General features: G+C 52.2%; 1 protein-coding gene and 1 non-coding gene across 4 annotated transcripts in view; both read left to right on the top strand.

Moving 5' to 3' along the window:
* The window catches only part of IGF2BP2 (insulin like growth factor 2 mRNA binding protein 2), a 42,191-nt gene extending 19,248 nt beyond the window's left edge, over nucleotides 1-22,943 (top strand). Inside the window, exons 3-17 of one of the 3 annotated variants that reach the window (XM_088530280.1) lie at nucleotides 255-303; nucleotides 1,448-1,499; nucleotides 2,931-2,994; nucleotides 5,735-6,007; nucleotides 11,483-11,617; nucleotides 12,128-12,250; nucleotides 12,511-12,646; nucleotides 12,820-12,948; nucleotides 14,110-14,133; nucleotides 17,328-17,396; nucleotides 18,536-18,652; nucleotides 19,642-19,716; nucleotides 20,192-20,323; nucleotides 20,704-20,817; nucleotides 22,785-22,943. In XM_088530280.1, coding sequence (XP_088386406.1) covers nucleotides 255-303; nucleotides 1,448-1,499; nucleotides 2,931-2,994; nucleotides 5,735-6,007; nucleotides 11,483-11,617; nucleotides 12,128-12,250; nucleotides 12,511-12,646; nucleotides 12,820-12,948; nucleotides 14,110-14,133; nucleotides 17,328-17,396; nucleotides 18,536-18,652; nucleotides 19,642-19,716; nucleotides 20,192-20,323; nucleotides 20,704-20,817; nucleotides 22,785-22,880 — 1,588 coding nt within the window. In that variant the 3' untranslated portion in view covers nucleotides 22,881-22,943. The remainder of the gene's footprint in view (nucleotides 1-254; nucleotides 304-1,447; nucleotides 1,500-2,930; nucleotides 2,995-5,734; nucleotides 6,008-11,482; nucleotides 11,618-12,127; nucleotides 12,251-12,510; nucleotides 12,647-12,819; nucleotides 12,949-14,109; nucleotides 14,134-17,327; nucleotides 17,397-18,535; nucleotides 18,653-19,641; nucleotides 19,717-20,191; nucleotides 20,324-20,703; nucleotides 20,818-22,784) is intronic. The other 2 variants (XM_088530282.1, XM_088530281.1) reach the window with 2 other exon arrangements.
* Nucleotides 21,345-21,417, top strand: TRNAV-CAC (transfer RNA valine (anticodon CAC)). The gene has a single exon. It is a non-coding gene; the product is annotated as a tRNA-Val (tRNA).
* Nucleotides 22,944-24,644: the final 1,701 nt, after the last annotated feature.

The raw sequence follows: 24,644 nt of genomic DNA, 5'->3' as shown, positions 1-24,644 counted from the left end.
GCCAGGTCTTGCTAGGAACAATGAATGTGGAGGTTTTCCTTTTGAGAGGTTTCCTAGGAAACACAGAGCAGCAGCCGTGATAGGAAGAGATGTCTCCTGTGACAGGTCCAGCGCCGGTGGGAGGTGGCCGCTGAGAGCTACATGGGGTGGCCTTGCCTGGCTCTTGGAGCCCCCCAGGGAGGGCCGCTTTCACTCAGCCCCAGGGCCGGCGTGCCTGGTCCTTCGGATCATGATCTGGAACTTTGTCTTTTCAGGAGCCGAAAGATTCAGATCCGGAATATCCCCCCGCACCTGCAGTGGGAGGTAAGAAGCACTGGGCTCCCCTTCTACCTCCCCTCCAAGGGCAAGGCGGTTTTAAAAGCATCCCCATTTATTTCCTCCTCTGTTCGTACCCAAGCAGCAGGTGTGATCAGCACACATTCCCCATTTACCTGTCCACTAACCCAGGGTGGGAGACACAGAGTAAACTGGTGCAGAGAAGATGTTCTCCTGCCTGGTGGCTCCCTGGGCTGCTATGAGCACTAGAGGGTCTTCAGGACAATGGAGGCAGCAGGCGGGCGAAGACTCAGAAAGGCTTGAGACAATTTTCGAGACATCTCTCGTCTTGCTGTGCAAGTGGCCGGCTTTGAGGAAATGGGGGACATTTGGTCTCATGCTCAGCTATGGTTTCCATCACCATGAGGTTCTAGGATGAGCAAGGTAGGAAGGAGATCAGCTACAGTAACACGTCAGCTGTGAACCAGACCGAAGTGAGGATCACGGAACAGATGGGTCCTCCTGAAAGCAACACAACTGACGGGTCAAACAAGTGAATAACACTCTGGTGCAATGCTGGCCACATGTCTTGTGTCCAAGTCTGGGTTCCTGGTCTTTGGCCCTTCTGTGGTCGATATATGCCATGATGTGAGGGAGAAGGAGCATTGAGTGCTCTTTGGGATGAGTATATCTGCTCAGCCTGAGACATGGTGGCTGCGTTGCCCTGAGAGTGGCTTCCAGGTCCGATGCCAGAGAGACCCAGCTCTCTAGTTCCTTTGGTGCCAGCCCTGTTTGTGCTAAGAAAGCCATCTCTCTCTTAGGCTGCTGCTTTGCCAACTCTGAAAATAGTCTGGCCACTAAGAACGCAAATCCCATGTGTTTCAGTGCCCTTTGCAGAAACTGGGCTTGCTGCCGGATCGCGCCCTGGGGGGGCAGCACTCTCTCTAATAAGTCTCAAAGTGCCTCTAGTCCGTTTGTCACAACGGCTGGGTATTGAAAGCCGGCGGAAGGCGGCCAGGAAACTCGTCGCCTTGCTGCAGGTGACTTCTTCATCATGGGTCAGGCGGGGATGGAGCCTGGTTCTCCTGCTGCCCCTTGCTTGCCAAGGTTGGCTGAGGACAGCGGCAGAAGCGCCCGCCTGCCCAGCAGCCTTGCCGCCTGCTTCACCTCCGTTGCTTGCTCTCTCTCCCAGGTGCTGGATGGCCTGTTAGCTCAGTATGGCACTGTGGACAATGTAGAGCAAGGTAAGACAGTCTGACGTGGGTCTTCACCTGCGCAGAAATCCCAGCACCTCTCCCCAGCTCTGCATCCCCTCTGCAGGAGAATAAAATCCCACTCTTTTAAGGACCTAATAGGGTGAAATCTGCTTTGCCCAGTAATTTGGAGCTGGGCTAGACCCCACTGGCAAATGTTTCCAACCTCTGCTGGCAGCGCAGGGCAGAGGCGGAACCGTCTGTCTGGGGACAGGATGACTTGGGCTTCTGCTGCCTTGGCTTGTCGTGGTCGCCCTTGTCCCTGTGAAGGGCACACGGTTGGTGATGGCACGTAACCAGCCTCGTGCTGCTTGAGCAGGGCACGGGAAGGGGTTTTGTCCAGAGCACATTGGGAAGCACTGGGCTGCCTGTGCCGACCATCAGGAGGTGCCCGCAGGAGCCCGTCCCACGCGTCCCTCAACTGTGAGGCATGTGGCTGCCCTTACTGCTGAGGCACGGGGCCAGGCTGGGACTGCACAGCAGTTTGTTTCTCTGCTGACAGCGCTTGGCATTAATCCTCTCATGAAGATAAAACACGTGTTACTGTTTGGGTCAGGAAGAAAATAGGAGGGGAAAAAAAAAAAAGTATGACAAAAGGTCCCAAGATGAGGTGGGCAGCTCAGAGAAGCCACATTCCAACCCGCTGCTCTCTCCTCCAGCCCTTCAGAACCAGGGGCTCCAGCTGAACATGTTGAACTCCCCATGGTCAGCTGGATGCCTAAAGCCCAGGTAGCTTTAGATGGCATCTGGGTGTAACGGTAACTTGCTGCCCTGTGTAGCCTTGGCACCAGCTAAACCCAGTGTCCACCCACGTGCCACAGACTGGCAGGAACATCACTTTTCTAGAGAAGCTGTAAGAGAGAGCTAAGCAGTCATCTGCTTGCAGCTCAAGACTAAAAGACCTTGAGTTGCCAAGATCTCCATCTTAAACCAGCAAAGGGCATCTCCTTTGCTTGTCCAGCTGCATCCATATTCTTGGGGAGAAAATACAGCAGTGCTGTCTGGGATGCCCCCTCCTGTCTTGGAGGCCCCAGCCCTGCCTCACAGAGTTGCCAAGCAAGTTGTTTTGGGGACCAGACTAGCGCACAGGCAATGGGGAAAATAAAACTGTGCTGCCTCATACGTACTAGTGTCAAAGGAGAGCTATGTTGCTCCGAAATATAACCAGGTGGGCATGATGAATTAAGTTGACCTTAGCAGAACTGGGTCCCATGTGCATTTTAGCTGTGCCCTGTAATCACCCTGGTCATCCAGATGAGGTCCATGAGCAAGTTCCCCCTCCACACAGTGGTTAGCCAGTACCATGCTCTAGCTCTCAACTCCTGTGTTTATGGTTGGCCAACATACTGTGGGGGGGCATCAGAGGAGGGGAAGGCCCTCTTCTCCCATGAGCTAATGTACCCTGTGTTGCTTTTCCCACAGTCAACACAGACACAGAAACAGCAGTTGTCAACGTAACGTATGCAACTAAAGAAGAAGCAAAAGTGTAAGTGGCTCCTGTTTTGCTCTGCTCTTACCTTCCACTCTTTCTCGGGAATGTGTGCAGTTTGCCTAATCGGATGGGAGCCACTTTTTCTTCAACTGTCAAGAGCTGGTTTATCTCCATATAATGAGGATAAATGTTGTCTGTGATGTCCATAAAAGACTGCAACCTTTGGTGTTGAGGGAGAGTAGACCCTAGATGATCCAGGTCCTGACTGACCCTGTTGGTAGCTGCCCCTGCTACAGACCTTGCAGACAGGACAAATTTGCCAGCATCCCCACCTTTCCCTTTCCCAAAGAAGTCTCAGTATTTTCCCTTGACCATTTCTCCAAACTGCACCATTTTTTCTTCTCTGCAGGCCTCATGGGCTTGTATCTAAAATCTTATAGTGTAACCTTCAAGCATCTCAAGGGCAGTCTGTCCAGCCCCTCTGAAGCCATCAGACTGCTTGTTCTTGTATCCAAGGTGTTTTTAATAGAGTGGGAGTAAGTTTGCTGGATACAACACCAAATGCTGTACTGTTATCTAAGTGGATCCTGCCAAACTTTCTAATAGCAGCTCTCCTTACCATACAGCACACGTGTTTGGTTTTAAATTGAGCTGTGTTGTGTCCTGTCTCTGCTGTGGTTCTGTTCCCTTTGAAGACATCCCCTTTTGCTCATAGTTGTGCCATCAATGGGCCTAAAAATGAGGCGGAGAGGTTGAGTTCTACTCCAGGGGTCTGCTGATCCTTAAGGATCCTCTGTATCAAGATGTGGATGCTGAGGCAGTACCTGGCAGAGAAAAAACTGATGTGAATGGTCAAAGAAGGAAGGATGTCTGGGTCCCACTTCTCATCAGGAGCCCAGCTCTGTGGATCTTGTACAATTCTGGGATATTATTTAGAATTACACCAAGTCATTGTTTCTCCCTGAAGGCAGGTGGAATCGTAGCAGTGAGTTGGGAACACACTATGTTCATCATTGGTGCATCCAGCCACCCAGTCTGAGGGATGGTAGCTGTGGAATATGGCCAGGTACTCCTTATCATTTGGAGAAAATTCAAGTTGGAGACCAAAGTTTTCGGAGAGCATCAACTCCTGCATCCCTTCTCTTGGCCTCGGGCAGCGTGGCTCAAAATATTCTAGTGAAAAAACCATTTGGTAACTGTGACTGCCATGTATGTAGACTTAACTTCCTCACAGGAACCATACAATACATCCATGACAGTCATATTTATGCCAAAAGAAAAGGAGAATGTCCTAAAATAAAGATATTCATTAAAAAAAAAAGAAAGGGGGCAGCAGAAAACCAACCAACAACCTTCTAAAAGCCTTTCAAAAAGTTCCCCTGCCATGGAGAAGATAAAAAAAAGTCTTTGGATAACTGGTTAAAAGATGTGAGGTAGAGGAGAGTTGTCAACGACTAGTCTCTGAAGGGAATAGAGATCAGCAGTGGGCAATATTTTGTGTTGTGTAGAGACACTACAGAATAGGCTACAACAAATGCCCCCCGTTAAGAAAAACTAAAAAAAAAAAAAAAAGGGGGGGGGGGGAAAGAAAAGGGAAGAACTTGACTGCTTGACTGTACCTGTGGATCAAAGTGGTCATTGTCTAAATCTCAGTCTCGAGGTCTACCATATCCAAAGGAAGGTAACAAGGAAAAAACTGTGAACTCTGTTGTAATTCAGAAATATAAGGGCTGTTTCAAGCAAAACACTTTATTACAGACTTAAAAATACTTCAGTGATATGTTAGCTACTAGCACTGAGTTAGCTACAAAGTGATTAATGTATCTCATAATTATTGGTCAGGGTATTTCTAATATAGTCACAGATAGTCAAGCTAGTTCCCAAATGCAGATGTTAACAAGTTTGGAGCCTGTTCGGTGCCTGCTACTCATCAGGTAACCGCAGAGGCCTGAAATGAAAAGCTTGATTGTGATGGAAAAGCACTTGTAGCTGGGTTTTTAGCTGATGGTAGATTGCTGGGTGTACCAAGGGCAGACTCCTGGCCAAGGAATTTATCACTAGTCTTGCTTGAGAGAATTCAAAGTGCATTTGCCAAAGAAAAGAAAAGAAAAAAAAAAGAAACGTGATGATGGACTGGAATGAACCTAAACTAGGACACATATAGAGATTGCGGCTTCCTCCACCACCCTGTCTGCTGCGCTGAGCAGCTTGAAGAGGCCTCTCTGGCATGTGGTCAAGCGTGCACTGGCCATCTCTAACGAACCCTCTCTGCCACTTAAATTGTGTCCTGGTATTGCCTCCTGTTTGCAGATGTGTGAGATGGATGTGCGGGCACGCAGTATGGGAGGTTCTCCCTCCCTCTCCCTGTCCTGCCTGGCCTTGCTCTGCCAGCCCCTTCTGAAGATCCTCTCCCTCCCTCATGTCCAGCCTCGAGGCTGTGTTCCTTCCCCGGCATGAAGCAGTGTGTTCCTGGGCTCTCTTCCCACCTTGCCTGAGGAGAGGCCCTCTCTGACCCCCACACCAGGGTCAGCCTGGCTGCTGGCCCAACCAGGAAGGGACCATTGGCCCACCTTGCTGGGGGCGCATTCCTCAGTGCGGTGATGGCTGACAAATCCTGGTTTCTCTGTCATCCGGAGAGTAGGATAGGAGAGAAAGGAAGAAGGAAGTAGGGTGGGAGAGGGGCCATGGTCCTGGTGCGGTCTCTGCAAGGACGGGTGCCCAGAGCTGCTGGAAAAGCAGTGACCTCCTGAAGAGTCACACTGCTCACCACTCCCTTCCTCTGCTTGCCCTTCAGAGCAATTGAGAAGCTCAGCGGTCACCAGTTTGAGAACTATTCCTTCAAGATTTCCTACATCCCGGATGAAGAGGTGAGCTCCCCTCCGCCCCCTCAGCGATCCCGCCGCGGGGGCCACTCTTCCAGGGAGCAGGGCTCCTCCCCGGGGGGCTCCTCACAGCCCAAACAGCTCGATTTCCCACTGCGGATGCTGGTGCCCACGCAGTTTGTTGGTGCGATCATAGGAAAGGAGGGCTTGACCATAAAGAACCTTACTAAGCAAACCCAGTCAAAGTAAGTACCTCGAATGGTTTTGTTTCCTTCCACAGGACTCTGTTAGGTCCCTGGCACATGGCATACGGGGGGCAGAGGCAGGGCAGGATGCTTCATTGCTTTGGACTGTGAGCAAATGCTATTTTACCTGGTTGTGGCTTTCAGAGGAGGGTGAGGGAGGTGCAACACGTTGCTCCTACCCAGTGTGGGGAAGGTGGGCCAGGCCAGCTAAACCTGCAGCCTGAACCCAGAAACAACCTGGTACCTCCTGCTCCTGCTGGGGCAGTGATTTTACCTGTCTCCTTGGGTGCTCCTAGTGCCTGGCCCTTTACCATCAATTTGCAACACTGAGTCTTGCCCCAGACCCTAAGTTGTTGCTGCTGGCCAGCAAGGTCTGAGGGCAGCATGTCTCTTGGAGGGGGATCCGTTCTAACCACCACCAGAAGAAGGTTTCTGAGGCCCAATACTTTAAAAAAGGGGAAGACCCTTGGCCATGCATTGAACTTCAGAATATAGCAAGCCCTGATAACCCCCAAAACAAATGGACTTGCTTTCCTCAGCCACTATTGCTTTGATTCTATAAGTCTCACTCTATGAGAGTGGCCTGGGCCCAGCTTGGGGCGGGAGGGGAAAAAAATGATGAGTTTGGGATAAAACTGTGTAAGGGGAATCCTAAAAGCAGTGCCCGGTGCCCATGGGGTTTCTGTCCTTGGGATTCGTTCATCCTGTAGTGCTCAGTATGCCCTAGAGTTAGTGTAGGGGGAGATGTGACATTGTGTGAAGGTTGCCTTGAAAAGGATGTGCTTTTTGTAACTGTTTGAAGCTTTTTTCTTGATCTAACTTTTTTTTTTTAGTTTTAAAAAAAGAAAAAAAGATTGTCTTGCGGAAGTTTTCCATGTTTCTCCTCTTAATGTTTGCATTGATTTCATTTCTGATTTTCTGCATGGTTTTCTTGCACGGTTTGTTCCTGCCCAGATTTTGTTTGTGTTTAACCCAAAGCTGTCTTCTCCCATGTTCATCATCCCGAAACCGATGATCCCACAGGACATAGGACTCCTGTACCAGAACCATCCGCCAGGGCGGCCTATTTCTCAGAGAAGCTTTTAGAGGAAATTATTTAAAACGTAATAGTGCACCTGCTTGAGCCGAATTTCTTCTGGACCCAGCTGGTAATCAGCTGTCTCTGAAATGTGCTGACCACTACTGAGTTTTGTAATATGGTTTCCAATGTGCATGTCCTAGTGGTTTGCAAATCGAAGTAGCATTTAGCTCAGCATAGCTCAGGAGGATGCTGTCCTGGTTCACTTCTGCCAGTACTAGCAAAAGACCGATGACAAAGCCTGACTGTTCTGGTATGAAAGTTAACCTCCAGTCTGGGTAAGAGAAATATGTGAAGATTTTGCATATCTATGTCCCTTGACTGAACCTAGGACTCAAATGTTGCTGCTCAGTCAAACTGAGAGAGAAGCTGCCCTGAGAGGGTAAAACGTGGGTCTCAGTGCACCTTGCAGAGAGCAAAGCTGGGAGAAGATCACAGGCCAATGCCCTTCTTTGTGTGTAACCTTCTCACCTTGTCCGTGGAGCGACATAGACACGAAGGGTCCCTGGCAGGACGTAGAGGTGGTGGGTGGCTCCCGTTAGCACGAAGCGATGCTCTGCAACCGAACAAGTCACACTACGTCGTTTGGTTCTCACAGCTGTAATTGCTCGCACAGATTGCCAAAATCAAAAAAGGTTTGTACAGAAAGGAAGGCAGAACTGTAGGGAGAGGAGCTCTTTTATGAGACCAGCAGCTCGGTTTAACCATAGAGTGTGGCCACGTAGTAGCTGTGAAGGCACATGCTGCCCTCCCAGCTGCAACGTGCTAGTAAATTGTAGTCGATCCGAGTCAGCCTCAAACCCTTCTTCTTCAGGTGAGTCCCCTCCTAGGTTCAGCAGTGGGTGTCTCCTTGCCCTGTTAGCCGAGACTGGAAAGTTTTCCTTTGCATGCCCTGACTCCTGCTCCATGCGTGGTGTGAAAGGTAGGATGCGCCTGCTGCCAGTTTCTCCCGACCATGCGCTTGAGGTGAAACACCGCTGCTTGGAACGGTTTCCCCTGCAGAGCCATCTCTCCTTGCGTTTTGCCTTCCGGTGCCTGCCCTGAAGACCTCGTGCCACAGAGGAAGGCCCTGCTCCGTGTTCTGACCTGTGTTTTGGCTTGCCATGTGCCACAGCGTGCCACCACCTCTGCCCCAGCCTTGACAAGGCGCAGAGCTTGTCAGGCCTGGGACTTCGCTGGCCCGTGCAGCCGTGCAAGAGCCTCTTCTGGGAAGGGGGACAGCCTCGCTCTGCCTCCTGCCAGGCCAAAGCGGCAGCTCTGGCCTCCAGTGCACCTTCTTCCTCCAGCGAGGCCTTGGCACAACCAACATTGCACTCCTGAGTTGACTTTGTAGCAGCAGCCTGGAGTCCACAGCTCTGTCTTTGCTCAGGGCGCCCTTGGGAGTCCTAAGCACCCTGGTCCCTTGTGTCTTTTGCTGGGATCTCCCTCCTGAAGTGCATACATAGGGGCACTGACCCTGGAGCACCTGGGGTCAAGGGAGCTAGTGAAAATCCCATTGCACAGTCCTCGCTCTTGTCCTCCGAGTGGGTAGCTAAAAGGTTCACCCCTGCTTCTATGTGTGGTGATAACCAGAAATGCTTTTTTGAGCTCTAGAAGGCAAGATTTTCACTATATTGAGCCTTCTTCTCTCTTGACCGAGAAGGAATTCAGACCAAGAACCCAGTCCAGAAGACCTTTCAATGTCATTGCAGTCTCTCTAATTTAATGAGGGAGGACTGTCTTTCCTAAGCCTCCAAGGGACTGGGGTGCCCCAACACGCATGTGGTGCAGTCCTCTGGTGAGAGCTTTCCCTTCAAAGCCTTTGGTCTCTGAAGCATTCTCAGGCCACCCTAAAGTGCCTTAGTTTTTTGCAGTTGCAGCATAGACAAACCTGCCCCTTCCCCATCCCTCTGATCCTGGTGTCTGCTGCCCCAGTCTCTTCTTCCTGTAGTGACCCAGGGTCCCAGGCCAGCTGCTGCTGGGCATGTGGGGGTTGAAGGTCACTGTCTTCATCCTCCTGTTGGACTGGTGCTGTGTAACAGCAACCTCAGGACATGCTGGGAAGTCTGGAGTCCTCTTCCACCTTCCTGCTCTTTGGGGTGGGACATGCTTGACTACATAGCTGCTTCCTGGCACCCTATGTCCTCTATGCAAACTCGACTCCCGTATTCACCCGTTCAGGTTTGGGGTGGGGGATGGCAGTGAGCAGGCCAGCGAGACCCTCGCCTGTGCTTGTCCAGAATGATGGTCCTCTCGGTCCCTCCCTTCAATCCATCTCTGCTGATGGTCTCAGCTCCTTTGTGTTACAAAAGCCTCTCTCTGCTTTCAGCATGGCTTTGTCCTCATACGTCAGTGATGGACTGGTGGAGGATCACCACGGTGCAATGCTTTCTGTTCTTGCCTCACAACGCTTCCCATCTTCACCAAGCTCAGTTCCTTGTCAACTCTTCAGATGTTGCCTGTGACTCCGGCCCTCCAGTGGGGTTGTCAGGGCTGTTGTAGTTTCCCGTTGAGTCTGTCCCCGGGAGATTAACAGAACTGTCAGCGTCAAGCCAATGTGATATCACTGCACCCCTTCAGAGTACGAGCCCGTCGTCGTCATCTTTGGCACATCATAATGCATTTGCCTTCTTCCCTGCTATGGCAAAGGGAATTGCAACGGACGTCTCCCTGTTTCCCTCAACCACTTGGTTGTCCCAGGATTAGAGTCTCCGGAGGAATAAATTCTTCATGTCATCGTACTGGAGCTCCACAGAGTCCCCAGAATATCTTAGAGGATGTCACATGCAAGTGACAGCATACCACGTGGCCACAGTGACATAGCAGACGTAGCCTAAGGCTAGGCAAGCCCACCTTATTTTCTGTGATGGAGGCCTAGCAAGGTTGGGTTCTCAGGGGTGCAGTTATCCTGCGCCCCTTCAACAACCACAGTTGTCCTGCCCAAGCACTACTAGCTGGCAGGCGTAGATCTACCAGACAGATATAAACCTCTAAAGGGATCAGACTGTGTCCCTCCTTTCCTCTGCTTCAGTGCTTAGCTCTAATCACACTGGGGTGCATTTTGAAGTGAATGGAGTCAGGCTTTTCTCTTAGCTTAGGGAAGGTTCACATAACTGCTCCCTCTCTACCCATTGCATTCCAGTTGATTAAATATCCATGTTCCAACACTTTGGTTCAGGAGTTCCTGGAAGGATCGGTGTGTACCAAGTCTCCACGACCCAGTGATGCCCAAACATTTCATTGAGGGAACTCCTTGGACCACAACCCCTGGTCTTGCAGCCTCTGCCCGGCAGTGACCCATGCCAGTCTCAGTCAGCACCTGGATCTCTTACAAAAATGGAAAGCTGGAGCGTCTGGTCTTGACCAGAGGGCATCATGCTGGAGATGAGTGCAGCGTTGCCATGCCAGGCTTTTGCTGTGCAGTCAGCAGCAAGTACTGCAGCGTACCCAGAAGATCCAGGCTCGCACAGCCTCTTCCATGCTAGTGCCACCGGCGGCTGGCCCACAGCACCCTGCGATCGCCGCCAGGTTACTGGCGGCAGGATGACTGCGCAGAGTCATCCTCTGGTGGAAAGGACGTGTGGACACACTTGGAGAAGAAGGAAAGGTTGCTTACAAGTAACCCATGTTCTTCAAAATGCGTGGTTCACGTACGGGAGTCTCCTACCCTGCTTTCCTCTCTCCCTCTTTCTCAGGGCCTTTGCCAGGTACGGTTCTGCAGTGAGGAACTGAAATGGAAGCAGGCATGTTCTTCCTTTCTGCCATGTGCTGAGGGGAAGGATCAGAGGAACTAGAGCACAGTCTCTACAGATACCGCAAGGGAAAACTTTCTGGTCTCACATGGAAGGGCGTGAGTACAAGTGCTGTTGTTAATGTGCATGTATGACTCCATGTCGTGAAAAACACTGGCTACTGGTAAGTTATCTTTCTCTCCTGAAGAACATGCAACAGTCCTGGCAGAAGCTGTTCTCTGTACAGCCTCAGGTATTTTCTACAGAAAAGATTGAGGATGGAAGGGACCTCTGAAGGTCTCTAGTCCAATCTCCTGCCCCAGGCGGGGCTAGCTTCCATGTTAGATGAGGTTGCTCAGTGCCTTGTGCAGTTGAGGATTTGTTCTGCCCTGTCTTGATGCAACGTTTCATTTTGATTGATGTCCCTCAGTTCCTAGGCAGATCGTAGAAGCAATTGGAGTCTAAATCTGAGTCAAACCTGTTTTAAATAAGCCGAAACAAAATGCTACCTGGGCTTGCATGAGACAGGGTGACAGTCAAGACCTAGGTTCACCCCAAAGATTGGGTTGAGCAGACGATGAAATGAGCTTTTCTGAATAATGAATTGAGCTCATAAGCTCTCAAAAGCCTCCTTGCAAAGTCAGTCTGATCTCAGGGGGCTCCTCTCTGCTGGTTGTTTCGCTGTAGGGTTGACATCCATCGAAAAGAGAATGCCGGTGCAGCTGAAAAGCCCATCACCATCCATGCCACACCAGAAGGGTGCTCTGAAGCCTGTCGCATGATCCTTGATATCATGCAGAAGGAGGCTGATGACACGAAATCGTAAGTGTAATACCCAGCATGCCTGCCCTAGCGAAATCAGCATGTTTGCTGGAAGGCATGGAAACTCGATCAGCTAATTTGCGTGTTTGGAGAGCTCACCAATGAGCCCTGGAAGAGTCCCAGACCTGGATTGCCAGAGTCAAGAAACCAATTTCTATTTACCTTCCCCACACAGAGTCATTACTTGAAAGTCATTTCTGCACTGGTGTTTCTTTTCACCCACCCTTCTCTCTTCAGTAGTGGGGGAAAGCAACAAAATAATTGTGAAGTTCAGGGTTGATAGATGTAAAATGATCTGTGAGTGAGGGGTTTATCACCACACAGACAATGACAGATGATGGGCAGTTGGTGGAATTTAGGACTCTCAACTGACTCTGAACTCTCCAATCTAGAGAGGGACAGACTGGGGAGGGAGATCATAGGAGTCTGTAAAGACATTGTCACTTGCAGAGCCTGGACAGGGTCATAGATACCCAGTAAATTAAGTTTTTATTTTTTAATTTATTTTAGAGCAGAAGAAATTCCCTTGAAAATCCTAGCACACAACAGTCTGGTTGGGAGGTTGATTGGCAAGGAGGGCCGAAACCTCAAGAAGATTGAGCAAGACACCGGAACGAAGATCACAATCTCTCCGTAAGTCCTGGTGGACGTTGACCTTCCAGGGGCAGGGCTGGGTCTCACACAGTCCGACACACTTGACCCTGGAACCAGAACGCAGTCACGTCCTCCTGTACACATTCCTCTTCCTGTATGGACAGTGGTGTTGGTTAGGGGATGGCTTGTAGCCTAGGAGGTGTTTACACTACCTCAGGGGAGGGATCCTCTTCCCTAATTTGACAGTTTTCCTATTTTTTGGCTGACAGCCTCTCTGTTTTTGTCTGTGTGTGAGCTAGTTTGCAGGATTTGACCATTTATAACCCTGAGCGGACCATCACAGTGAAGGGCAGCACGGAGGCGTGTTCAAATGCAGAAGTGGAGATCATGAAGAAGTTGCGAGAGGCCTACGAGAACGACGTCGTGGCCGTCAATGTAAGCTCCTGGACCTCCTGCCTGGGATACCAGTGCTTCAGAGTCATTTCCAAGGAGGCCAGGCAGAACTGGGAGGGGGTCAAGGTGTTATGGAGAGGGCTCACCCATTGCTTACGCGATCAGATCCCCGCCAACCTCACACCACGCCTTAGCCTGTGTCTTTGCTTTTCTAGCAACAAGCCAACCTGATTCCAGGACTGAACCTCAGCGCTTTGGGCATCTTCTCGACAGGGCTGTCCATGCTCCCATCTGCAACAGGGACCCGAGGTGCTGCTGCCGCCGCTCCTTACCACCCATTTGCAGTAAGTGCAAGACACTTTGGGGTGCTGGGAAGTTATCTTGGGGGCCGGGTGGTTGCTAGATACTTTTGGTCTAGCTCTTAGAGTTGCCTATAAGAGCCATATCACGGAGAGCCTTGAAGCCACAGCTGAGTCTTTGTGGGAGTGGTTCATGGTGCTCACTCTGTGCGTGCACCATGGGGCTGTTTGCGGTGGCTGCAGCAGCCTGGGACTGCTGTGAGGGTCTGTGTTGTGTCCGGGACTCCCTTGGGTCTCTGCCAGGAGGTGCAGAGGCCGTTGGCCATGGCAAGGACGACCGTCTTGCCACGTCCCTTGCTGGCTCTACACTTCCCTGGTGCAAGTGGAGGATGTGTGTGTTGGGCACAGCCCTGCGCGTCAGGGCTATGCCAGCACAGCCTAGAAAACACGGGGAGGTTTCCTGCTGTGATGTCAATGGTTGGCTTCAGAAAAAAAAGTACTGCAAGAAGTCCTAGCTAGAGGACACAGACTGTGACCTCTGTGACGTAGGAAATGGTGAAATTACTATATACGCTTGGAGCATGGCTTGAAAGTACTTGAGTACTGCACACATTGCAGCTGCCTCGCTCAGCCCCGATCCTTGCTGTAGCTCTCAAAGGGTTGTGTTTGCTGGGGGTTTATCTTCTTCGTCTGGTTTTACAGGCAAGGTTTTTAGTTCTTTTGGGCCGTGACACCTTTGAAGCAAACCTTAGAGGCTGTTTTGGAGCCTTTGAGGTTGCACGTGGGCAGGAACGGGCCAGCACCTGCAAAACACACTGGCCAAGGGCATGTGTCCTGAGGCTGGGGAGGAGCTCCTCAGCTCTGCTCGTGAAACGGTGCATCCATCCACCTGTGTGCCTGGGCTGCAGATACCCGTTTCTCCTAAGGCATCTGGGTGGCAGCCAGGGAGCCCGTGAAGACCATGGGCAGGGGTTGGACAGGTTGTCTGCTTTGCTGCTAGGGATGGTTTGTCTCCTACCTCTCAGAAGCTGCAAATCAGCCCTAGGAAGACCAAGTGGCAGCGTTTAAGTCTTGTGAAGGAGTCTGGTGTCAACTCTGCGTCTTTTAGTCTTTCTACATATTTCTGCCTAGATACTATGAATGCGTGGAGACTGGAGGAAAAAGTTAATTTATCTTTACTGTTTTCTTTTTTTCTGAAAACCATAGCAGCAGAGTGGTCGGAGAAGAACGGTGAGTTGGGAGCCCAAATCCTAGGGTTATGATGCACGGGCTGAACGGATGAGTGTGAACGTGGTAGTTGTGCCTGTGGGATGTGTGTGCACAGCTCCCCACTGCCTGTGAATACATCTGGTCACCTGGGCTGACACATAGCTGATTTTTGAGTCCAAAACCAAGCCAAGCTTCTTCACTTTCCTTCTTCAGACTCCCAGTCAGGAGTGGAGGTGGGATTCTGCAGCCGATGGGAAGGTCAACGTAAAAGCATCCTTGCCTTACTTGGACTTGTTTCCCCCAAACTTTGCATGGAGTTTTTAAAGCTACCCGGGCTATGGGAGCTATCACCTCTACCCTGAGCCTTCTCTTCTCCGTCATAAAGTGTAGTCAAACAGTTAAAAGGAAGCCAGCTTAGCTCTTAGGAAGTGACATTTGATTTCCATCTTAATAGTATTCTTTGAAAGCATTAGCGCAGTGGTTGGGAGCAGCCGGAGCACAAGGAAAGCTGTTGCTTCCCTCTAAACATCATCTGTTGCACAAGTCAGAGAGGTTGTTTCTGAAGACAAGGGTGGTCTGTGATAGTGAGGAGTGGAGAGCGCGTTTGTCCAAGGCTCTTCAGCCAGGCAGCTAAGAGACAGGTGAGTCAATGAGACTGAGGACATCAGTCTGGTGGCTACGCTCTAAGGAAACTGGAGAGTTCCTCTGGTCTCCATGCCCTAGTCTCCTGAGAAGTTGCTGAAGATGAACAGATTCACTGATACAGAAGAAGGCTGCAGGAAGAGAAGCCCGTGGCCAGAAGCAGAAGTCCAACAGAATAGACAATTACAAGCTCAGTGCATGGGTGAGCAGGCAGGACAAGGTCTGGTGGGAGTCTGGCCATCTCCTCATGGTTGTGCATACAGGCGTGGTGCCCATGGAGCTGTGCTAGCCCCTCATGATTTACCAGGCTTAGTGCAAGAGTGGTAGTGTCTTGGTGCAGAGCTGAAAGAGAGAGCTGAGAGCTAATGCGGAGTGTGCAGCAGGCGAGGGACCTGGTTCCCCTCCTGAGTAGGAGCAACTGTGATTTGTATGCACCATCTGGATGCTCTTCCATGTATCCAGAGAGAAGACTTATTTCTACTTCCAGGAAGAAATTTGTGCGTTCTGCCCTTCTGATGTATTACAGACATTAAAGAATTGAAGACAAATGGCTTTGGATGTTGAGGCTTCCATTTTTTCCCTTGGTGCTTGGTGCATTCGCTGGGGTAACATCAGTTTAGGAGGTTTCAGTAGGATCCATGCAAGCTAGAGAGCTTGGTTTTCTTGGGCTGATTAAACAGCTCAGCTCCAAGTAGATGGATAGAAAGGCTATGAAGTTGCTGAGAATGTGTGTGTGTTCAGAGGGCATCAGTCACGTTTTTGGACATTAGAGTGTAGACACTGGGCTCCTTGAAGATACTGAGTCAGCCTATGAGCCAGGCCCCGGTCCCCAACAGGAATCAGCAAATGCCACCAGTTCTGCTGTCCGTGGCTTCTGATAGGTACAGGGTCCCTTGGGTTTCTGAGGGTGATGTGGAGAGCTCCAGATGTTGTAGCCCCAGAGGTCCTGTGCTCCAGGATGCTGGAGCCTCAGCCACTGCTTTGGTCTGTGGAGGGACACACTGTTTTCTCTCCATTTCCAGCCTGGCCATGACTCCCCCAACCGGGTCTCAAGAGAACTTCCTTTCTTCAGCCTGTCCTTTCCCTCCACCAACGGGTCCCCAAAGCTGCAGGTTGAGCCCTGCATGGCTGAGCCCCCAACCACACTCAAGTGGAGCAAAGCACTGCCCAAGTCCTTCCTTCTGCCCCAAGATCTAGGTGGTTCAGCATGGTCCCTGCATGGGTGAGATATTCACCTCCATCTTTGTCCTGTGCTCGGGCTCTTGTAACTTCACAGGACCCTCAGTGCCTTTGCCATCCTCCCCAGGGTATCGTGGCATACAGGATCCCTCTTGCCCTCTGAACGAATGGCCTCATCATGTGAGTGACCTGCTTACCACGATGACACTGGAGTGAGGCTGTTCCCTGCTGGGCAACGCTCCAGCCTGGTCTGGATGTACCGCAGGTCTTCTATGTGCCACCAGTGTGACTGCCTGAGCTCACCCAGCAACAAACATCTACTAGTGAGACCCAGCATAAATCTCGTAGGCAAACAGATTATTGTCCGTTTTGGAGGTTGCCAGAATTTCTGTTTCTGAGTAGTACCATCCAAAACACTTGTGTTCAAAATGAAAGTGGGAGATCTTCACATGCAGCCTGTCTATTGGCCTGTGTTGTGATTTTTTTGTTGTGGGGCAGGAAGGAAGAAGGCTGGATTGGACGCCATTCTGGTGCAACCTGGAAAAGAGAAACGTAGTTGGAAATGGCTTGGGGCTGAACAAATGATTCTGCTTAGTTCTCCTCAAGCATGTTTTTCTTCGAGATATCCAAAACCAGACTAGACACGGGCCTGGTCAAGCTGCTGTAGGTGACCCTGCTTGAGCAGGGATGGTTGGACTAGATGATGTCCAGAGGTTGCTTCCAACCTCAGGTGTCCCATGATTCTTCCTGTCGAGGATAGGCAGGTGAAACCACCTTGGTTTCACACTGTTGTCTTGGCTCTTGAGCCAAAAGGCCTTTTCAACCCCACAGAGCAGCAGTTACTCCCCACCATCCATCCATTTATCATGCAGGGTCCTGCATGGGTCGTCTTCAGTTTTGCAGAGTTTTCCTCCCCTTTCTTTCCTTCTGGTGGCACAGGTGGCAAAGCCTTCTCTTTGCCAAGATGTGTGTGCCGTGATGCAAGTGCCAGCGTGCCGGCGTGTGGTAGGGCTGGAGCTTGCAGTGCTTTCCGCTACAAATAGCAGTGGGACAGGGCGAGAGGACAACCAGAGGGAAAAGAGCAACGTGACGGGCCTGGAGGCAACTAGAGGTCCCTGTCCACCTTGCAGTCCCGTTGCACTCGGAGGCGAGGACGCAGCTCTGCACCCTCACCTCCAAGGTCCTCTTCTTTGCACCCGCACTCTGGCCAGGGCGCGATGAGACTTCCTGGCCCGAGGGCCATCCCTGGGTCCCCACTGGGCTCCAGCCTGGCATCCACACGCTGCTGCTCATGGAACTGGGGACGGCCAAGGCTGTGGTTGGCCGGCTGGGGAGCGGGCAAGCGCTTGCCGGCGGGGACGTCGCACTGATTCTCGTTTTCTCTCCCGCCGTAGAGCTCCTCCGCGTACCTCTCGGGTCTGTACGGAGCCTCCCCGGTTGGTGCCTTCCCCCATCAGCACCCCGTAAGTGCCGCGGCCTCCCCGCCACACTGCACCCTGCTTCGCTCGTGCCTGGCCCCCGGCCTTTGCACGGCGCTCGCCGCGTGAGGCGCACGCGCCCCCCTGCCCCTTGCTCGTGCTCCTTGCTCACAGCCCTGCCCGCGCGCTCCCCTCGGCCCGTCTCGCAGCTGCTGGGGGCTGCTTTCCCCTTCCCGTCTCCCCGATGCATTTGCAGCCCTTGCCCTTCTCCAGCCGCGCAAGGAGGGGGCTGTTTCTGGGGTGCCACTTGCAGGGGTGCTCCAAGGCTCCCGTGGGCCTCCCAGGGCTCCAGCCCTCCCTGGAGCTCTCCATGCTGGCAGGACTTGCTGCCCGTATCTCTTTGCCAGCCTCCCTCCTCTCCCCCAGCTCAGCCCTCTGGGCAAGCTCTGTGGACAGGCTGATGTCCCTCTGGCAGCAGGTTAGCACCCGGACACCGCACACAAGGACCGTTGAGAGCAAGGTAGATGTTTCCTGGAGGAGACGCCTTGGGCAGGAGGCACGTGTGTGTGTGCAGAGGTCTGGACTCTGCAGGGCAGAAATGGCCCTGCGTCTCCATCCCTTTGGCTTCACCTCATGCCCTGCCTGGTTCTGGAAGAGCAAGGTGGAGCTGAAACACTGGGCTCCCTTTCTCCTGCCCTCCCTTTCTCAAGCAACACACCTCGCATCTCCCCAACCTGTCCTCCTGCTTCGTGGCTCTGGAGGTCACCACCACGCAGCCACCGGACCACGCTGACTGCGTTGTGAGAGCCCAGCTAGCGGGTGGTGACGGGGAGGTGCTGGGCATGGGCGATGCAGTCATCCTGTGATCTGAACCTGTGCCTGTGGTGGGGAGCTCCTGGCGGAGCTCCTGAACATGGGCAAGTGGCCTGCGTGCCAGCAGAGAGCAGAGGCAGGACAACCTGGGGCTGTATGCGCACGGGGACCAGGCGTGTGTGTCCTGCAGCACGGCAGGTCCCGTAGCTTTCTCAGGGCTGGTGGAGGATTTTCCTATAATCAAAGAAGTCATCTGAGTGCAGATGCGGGAGCCAGAGGAGCCCACAGAGCCCTGCCTGCTGGTCGGATGAGAAGCACCGTCCTTCCTAGTTGCTCCTCTGAAACATCTCACCCTTCTGTGTATTTCCCAGCTCCCGGAGCAGGAGGTTGTGAACCTGTTCATCCCAACACAAGCCGTGGGGGCCATCATTGGGAAGAAGGGGCAACACATCAAACAGCTTGCGAGATTTGCCGGAGCCTCCATCAAGGTCAGCAGAGCATCGGGTGCTGCATGGTCCTCAAGGTCTCCTCTGTCCCCGTGCTCTTGGGGTATCCCAAACCACAGCCATTCGCTGTCTCTCCTCCTCTCCTCATTACTCATCTCCTGGGGGTTGTGTGTCCATTTCTGCTGCTGGGTGTGATGAAAGGGTTCCCCAAATGGTGGTAGCCTGGAGGTGCTTGTGCTGGGGACCCGCCACCTCCTCATCCCTGCCAAGCTGCAAGCTCTGCAGTTCCCTGCCTGCTGGAAGGTGGCAAATGTGTCTCCCCACCCTGCAGGGCATCCAGATTTTCCCACGTGTTGCCTCCTAACAGGCAATTATAAACCCTCAGCTGGGTAGAAATGGCTTGTTAAGGCTGGGCATGTGCCAAAGGTGACGTTAAGCGGATTCATCCTTCCCGCTCTCCTGGATCCTTTAGGAAGAGAGTGATCACTCAGAGGACAAAAATAGCTCAGCGTGATGAGCTGGTGTCCACCAGACTCCATGCCCCTGCAGTCTTGTTGAGAGACAGCTCTGCTGTAGGGCCGTGACTCTCTTCCAGGGGGGCAGCACTAGAAGCGCATGCCAGGACCTGCTGCTTACTTAGCAGCTGCTAGGGAGACCGTTTGCTCTGTCTCCATCATCCCTGCCCTGCAACACCTGCATTAGCTTTGCGAGCTGGACATGTGCCCTCTGTCCTGGGGGTGCCTGCAGCCACCAGCCCGTAGCCAAATGGTGGAGAGCTCCATGGTGCCTGGCTCCCAGGAGGGTCTCTGCAGGATCTTGCTCAAAGCAAAGCCCCAAGGGTAAAGGGCAGCTTGCAGAACCTGCTCTTCTCCATCAAATTGTCCCTCCACCTGAGCTGTTCCTGAGCAGAAGTCACTGGGCTGCTACATGGGGGATATCCCTGTCTGGAGGAACATCCTGTATGGGGATCTGCTGGGGTGGGCTGGTTGTGCCAAAGCCACTCATGCTCTGGCTTCTCCCATGGCTTACAGATTGCACCAGCAGAAGGCCCTGAGGCCAGCGAGCAGATGGTTGTTATCACAGGACCACCTGAGGCCCAGTTCAAGGTGAGCTGCTTGCAGAACGCATCTGGGGACGTGGGCTGCATGAGGGGGAGGACCAAGGGACACTGCGGAACAACCCCTCTTGCCGGAAGATGCAGCAGGCAGAGACCATGGAAGAAGGCAGCAGTGCCTTTCCTGGGCACTGGTCCCACGGGTAGGACACCTGGCCCTGCAGGTACTTGTGGGTCTAGTGAAAGCAGCTGTGAGACACCAGGGCTGAAAGGGCACCAAAGCACCAAAACAGTGAGGCCATCTTGCTCATTTGCTCCATCTGGGTGCTCCTGGTTAGGCAAGGAAAGCACCTTGCTCCCCAAGTTCAGCATGCCTGGAAGAGCATATTGAGTTTAGCATCCCGTTCCTCTATATATAGTCCCACCAGGTCTACAAGGGGGCCTGGGGCCCTGTGTGTCCTCCTGCAGGGAGCATGGCCCAGGTGCTCCTCTCTACCACTCACTGACCTTGCCTCGTCCTCCCACAGGCTCAAGGGCGGATATTTGGGAAGCTCAAAGAAGAAAACTTTTTTAACCCGAAAGAAGAGGTGAAGCTTGAAGCCCACATCAAGGTGCCTTCGTTTGCAGCCGGCCGCGTGATAGGCAAAGGTGGCAAAACGGTACGTTGGGGTGGGCTGGGGCTGCACAGAGCCATGCCTCACACATGCAGCTACGGTTGCAGGTTTTCTCCTGGGGTGGAGGGCCACCAGAGCCGTGCAATTGCCCCTGCCATCTCCAGAGGGCATGTCAAGAAGGCTGAATCCAGAGGCTGTTTCCAGCAACATTCAGAGTCCTGCTGTGGTCAGGTCTGGAGGTGATGGTGGCTCTTGCTGGGTGACGATGGTCCCTACGGTGGTGCAGAATCAGGCCCTCCACAGCCTATGGTGGGAGCTGAGGGATTCCTGATGCTGCCACATGGCTAGGATGGGAAGACACCAAAAATGGGATTTTAGCCTTTTCAAGAGCTGCACAAAAATGAGGACTCTCTCTTTTGATTCAGGTGAATGAACTACAAAATTTAACCAGTGCAGAAGTCATTGTGCCACGAGACCAAACCCCAGATGAGAACGAGGAGGTCATTGTTAAAATCATTGGACATTTCTTTGCCAGCCAGGTAAGTATATATTTATATATATATTCCTTGTTGGTTGGATCCCTGGAAGGGAAACCTGTCAGTCTTGCCAGCAGGCACCAAACACATGAGTGTTCCTGTTTGTACATGAGCATCTCTGGTCTTGATGGGTCCCTCTCTTCCTGGACGCGTGAGAGCTATTTCAGCAGCTCTCCTCAGGCGCACTGGCACTAAGCATGAGGACAGCACTAGTCTAATTGAAAATAGACACCCACAAATTATCTTAAAAACCCCACGTGGTGGCATCCAGGGTGGGAACCATCTCTCCCACAGGCACATACCGGTTCCTTGGGATTGTATCCGAACTGCTGGTGCTGGGAGGGGGGCCCAGCAGACTGAGACCCATCTATACCACAGGTACCATAGGTGTATGATGGGGGAGGAGATGAATCCCACCTTAGTGCAGAAGCCACAGCCTGCTTGCCTGCAAGCAGCTGTTCAGATAGGACAGCATCACCCCAAAAAGTTCACTTGGAAGCTGTGGATGCAAAAAGGATGAGGTACAGGGTGTTTCTGTAGTGTAGTGGTTATCACGTTCGCCTCACACGCGAAAGGTCCCCGGTTCGAAACCAGGCAGAAACATATTTTCTGCGGGCTGGTTAGGTTCACCTCTGTCCCTGGAAAGGTGATGGAGCAGCTCATCCTAGAGACCAACTCTAGGCATGTCAAGGAAAAGAAGGTGATCAGGAGTAGTCAGCACAGATTAACCAAGGAGAATTCCTGTTTGACCAACCCGATAACCTTCTATGATGGGATCATGGCCTGGATGGATGAGGGGAGAGCCATGGATGTTATCTACCTTGACTTCAGCAAGGTTTTTGACATCATTTCCCATAACATCCTCGGGAAGTGTGGGTTATGTGAGTAGACAGTTCAACATCAGTGACTTGGATGAGGGGACAGAGGGCACCCTGAATAAGTTTGTGGATGACACAAAACTGGGTGCAGTAGCCGACACTCCTGAGGGCTGCGCTGCCATTCAGAGGGACCTAGACAGGTTGGAGAGTTGGGCAGAGAGGAGCCTCCTGAGGTTCAACAGGGACAGGTGCAGGGTCCTGCACCTGGGCAGGAATAAGCCCAGGCACCAGCACAGATGAGGGGTTGACCTGCTGGAAAGCAGATCCATGGAGAGGGATTTGGGAGTCCTGGATGGCACCAAGTTCCCCATGAGGCAGCAATGTGCCCTCGTGGCCAAGAAGGCCAATGGGCTCCTGGCTGCAGGAGCAGGAGCGTTGCCAGCGGGCGAGGGAGGGGATCCTGCCCCTCTGCTCAGCTCTGGGGAGGCACCTGGAGCATTGGGGGCTGTTCTGGGCTCCCCAGGACAAGAGGGACATGGAGCTGCTAGAGAGGGGCCAGCGCAGTGTGACAGAGATGATGGAGGGACTGGAGCATCTATTGTATGAGGAAAGACTGAGTGAGCTGGGCCTGGTTAGCCTGGAGAAGAGAAGGCTGAGAGGGGATCTTATCAAAAACATGTACAAATACCTGAGGGGAGGATGTGAAGGGCTAAACTCTTCTCACTGGTGGCCAGTGACAGGACAAGGGGTAATGGGTACAAGTTGAAACACAGGAAGTTTCATCTCCATATGAGGAAGAACTCCTTTCCTGTGAAGGTGACAGAGCCCTGGCACAGGCTGCCCAGAGAGGGTGTGGAGTCTCCATCTCTGGAGATCTTCACAACCCGCCTGGATGCCACCCTGTGCCCCGTGCTCTGGGTGTCTCTGCTGGAGCAGGGGGTGGGACTAGATGATCTCTAGAGGTCCCTTCCAACCTCAACCATTCTGTGACTCTGTGAATACATCAGTTGCAAGGGAAAGCTTGTAATGAGGTTTCCCACCAAACCATCATGGTCCTGGCCCATTCTACCTCCAAGAGCCCAATGGCCAAGGAGCTGAGGGCCACGGCCTTTCTTCTCCCACCCTGACGCCCTGCTCTCGCTCTGCCCGCAGACCGCGCAGCGCAAGATCAGGGAGATCGTACAGCAGGTGAAGCAGCAGGAGCAGAAACACGCTCAGGGCGCCCCGGCCTCGCAGCACGGCAAGTGAGGAGGCTCCCGGCGGGCCGGCCAGCAACCCCCGATGAATGTACCCCTGCCCATGTCTGCCATGACGAGCCCGCCAGCGGCGCAAACCAAAGACCCGTCCTGAGGCACGAAAGTCTGCCTGTGGCCAGGGGGGGCCTGTGGAGGACAGACAGACGGACGGACGGAGAAGGGTTCCCACCTCGGTCCCAAAGCTGCCGCGGCACCGAAGCGCTGCAGACCCGGGCAATGCGCCCCCGCCGCCACCTCGCTCTATCTGCTCCCGACGCTATCCCTCGAGTTGGACTGACACAGGCAGAGATTCTTTGAATTTTGGGGTTGGTTTGTTTGTTTGTTTGTTTTTCGCACCCTAAACTTAACCCCTCGACAACTATTTTTTGCAACCCGCTCTTTGTACTCACATGGCCGTTACCTAGAAGAGATTTCCCCACATGGGGAGCTGCTGTGCAGCAGCGTCAATATATATTTAGTATTAATGTATCAATAACTAAACTAATACCAATTTCTTTTTTTTTTTTTTTTTTTTTTTTTGTAATTTCAAAGCGGGGAACGGTTGGAGTTTTGGGGTGGGAGATGGTTGTTTTTAGAAAGAAAGCAAAAAAACAGGCTTTTCAGGAAAGACACCTGTGTCTCGGTTCTCTGATGCAAGGTACAGCAGAGATTCGGGATTGCCAGGAGGGGAAGGAAAAACAAGGGTGAAATTAAGGCAATTCAAGGGCTTTGAAAGGGGAACAGCGCCCGCGTGCAGTGGGGACTGCCTGTCTAAGCCAACCGCAGGGATACCGTCCTTCATGGAGGAATCTCTCTGTTTCTCTCTCTCTCTCTCTCTCTTCCCCGGGCCCTTTCCTCGTAGCTTCGCTGAGTCCCACCTGGGTTGCGCATCTGTGTGCCCTGCTCTGTCTGTCTGTCCTGCCCTCGCCACTGGACAACGCAGCGCTCTTGCTCCCCGCCACCGACAGAGCCGCATCTGCGGTGGGGAGCACTGGCCTCACCCCCCGGTACTGAAGCCAGCAGTTCTTTTTTGGCAAGAAAAAAGAAAATACCCAGCAACCGCATCCAAAACAGCTCTGTACTAGTAACAATGGTGTCCTTGCCCCCACCCCAGCCAGGGAAGTGGGATAGCCCCTCACCTTGCATGGCCAAGGGGCTACCACTAGGGACTTGCATTGACGAAAGATCCCTTTTCTTTAATGTTGGAGGGAGAGAAGGGGGAAGAACCAATTTACAAGAGGTTGCTGGCCCAGGGCTTGAAAAAAAAAAAAAGGCAATTTTTTAATAAAAGAAAAATTAAATATAACCCCCCCACACATGTACACACACACAAAAAGATTGAAAAAAAAGAAAAACTACCTCAGGTTTTCGTACCTCAGCACCTTGCGCTTGTGTTTCCCTTTTAGAGATTTTGTATGCCTTGTAAAACTGATAGTTGAAGCGTTTTTCTTTTTTTTTATTATTTTTTTAATAAAAAACAAGTTGGAAAATGAAAAATAAAAACTCTAGAGCAAGTCAGCAGCGAGGCAGGAGAAGGAAACCAGCCCAACATGTCCCAGAGCTCTTCTGTAGTCTCCTTTTGCTAGCTGAGAGCCAGCGGCCATTCCTTCAGAGAAAGCTTAAGAAATGGTTATAAGAAAAAAGACAAAAAAAAGAAAAAAAAGAAAAATAAATAAAAAAAAGAAGAAAAAGACCGACACAACCAGTGGGAAAAAATACAAATAACCCAACCCAAGCAGCAGACCAGCACGGCACCGCTCGAGGATCCTTAGCCTGG

Source organism: Tinamus guttatus, unplaced genomic scaffold (genome assembly GCF_059628265.1).
Source record: "Tinamus guttatus ecotype Peru unplaced genomic scaffold, ASM5962826v1 Tinamus_guttatus_pri_ptg000364l, whole genome shotgun sequence".
In the NCBI taxonomy this organism is placed as follows: Eukaryota; Metazoa; Chordata; class Aves; order Tinamiformes; family Tinamidae; genus Tinamus; species Tinamus guttatus.
The sequence above is the reverse complement of the archived record's forward strand: the minus strand, read 5'-3'. Positions and strand labels throughout refer to the sequence as shown.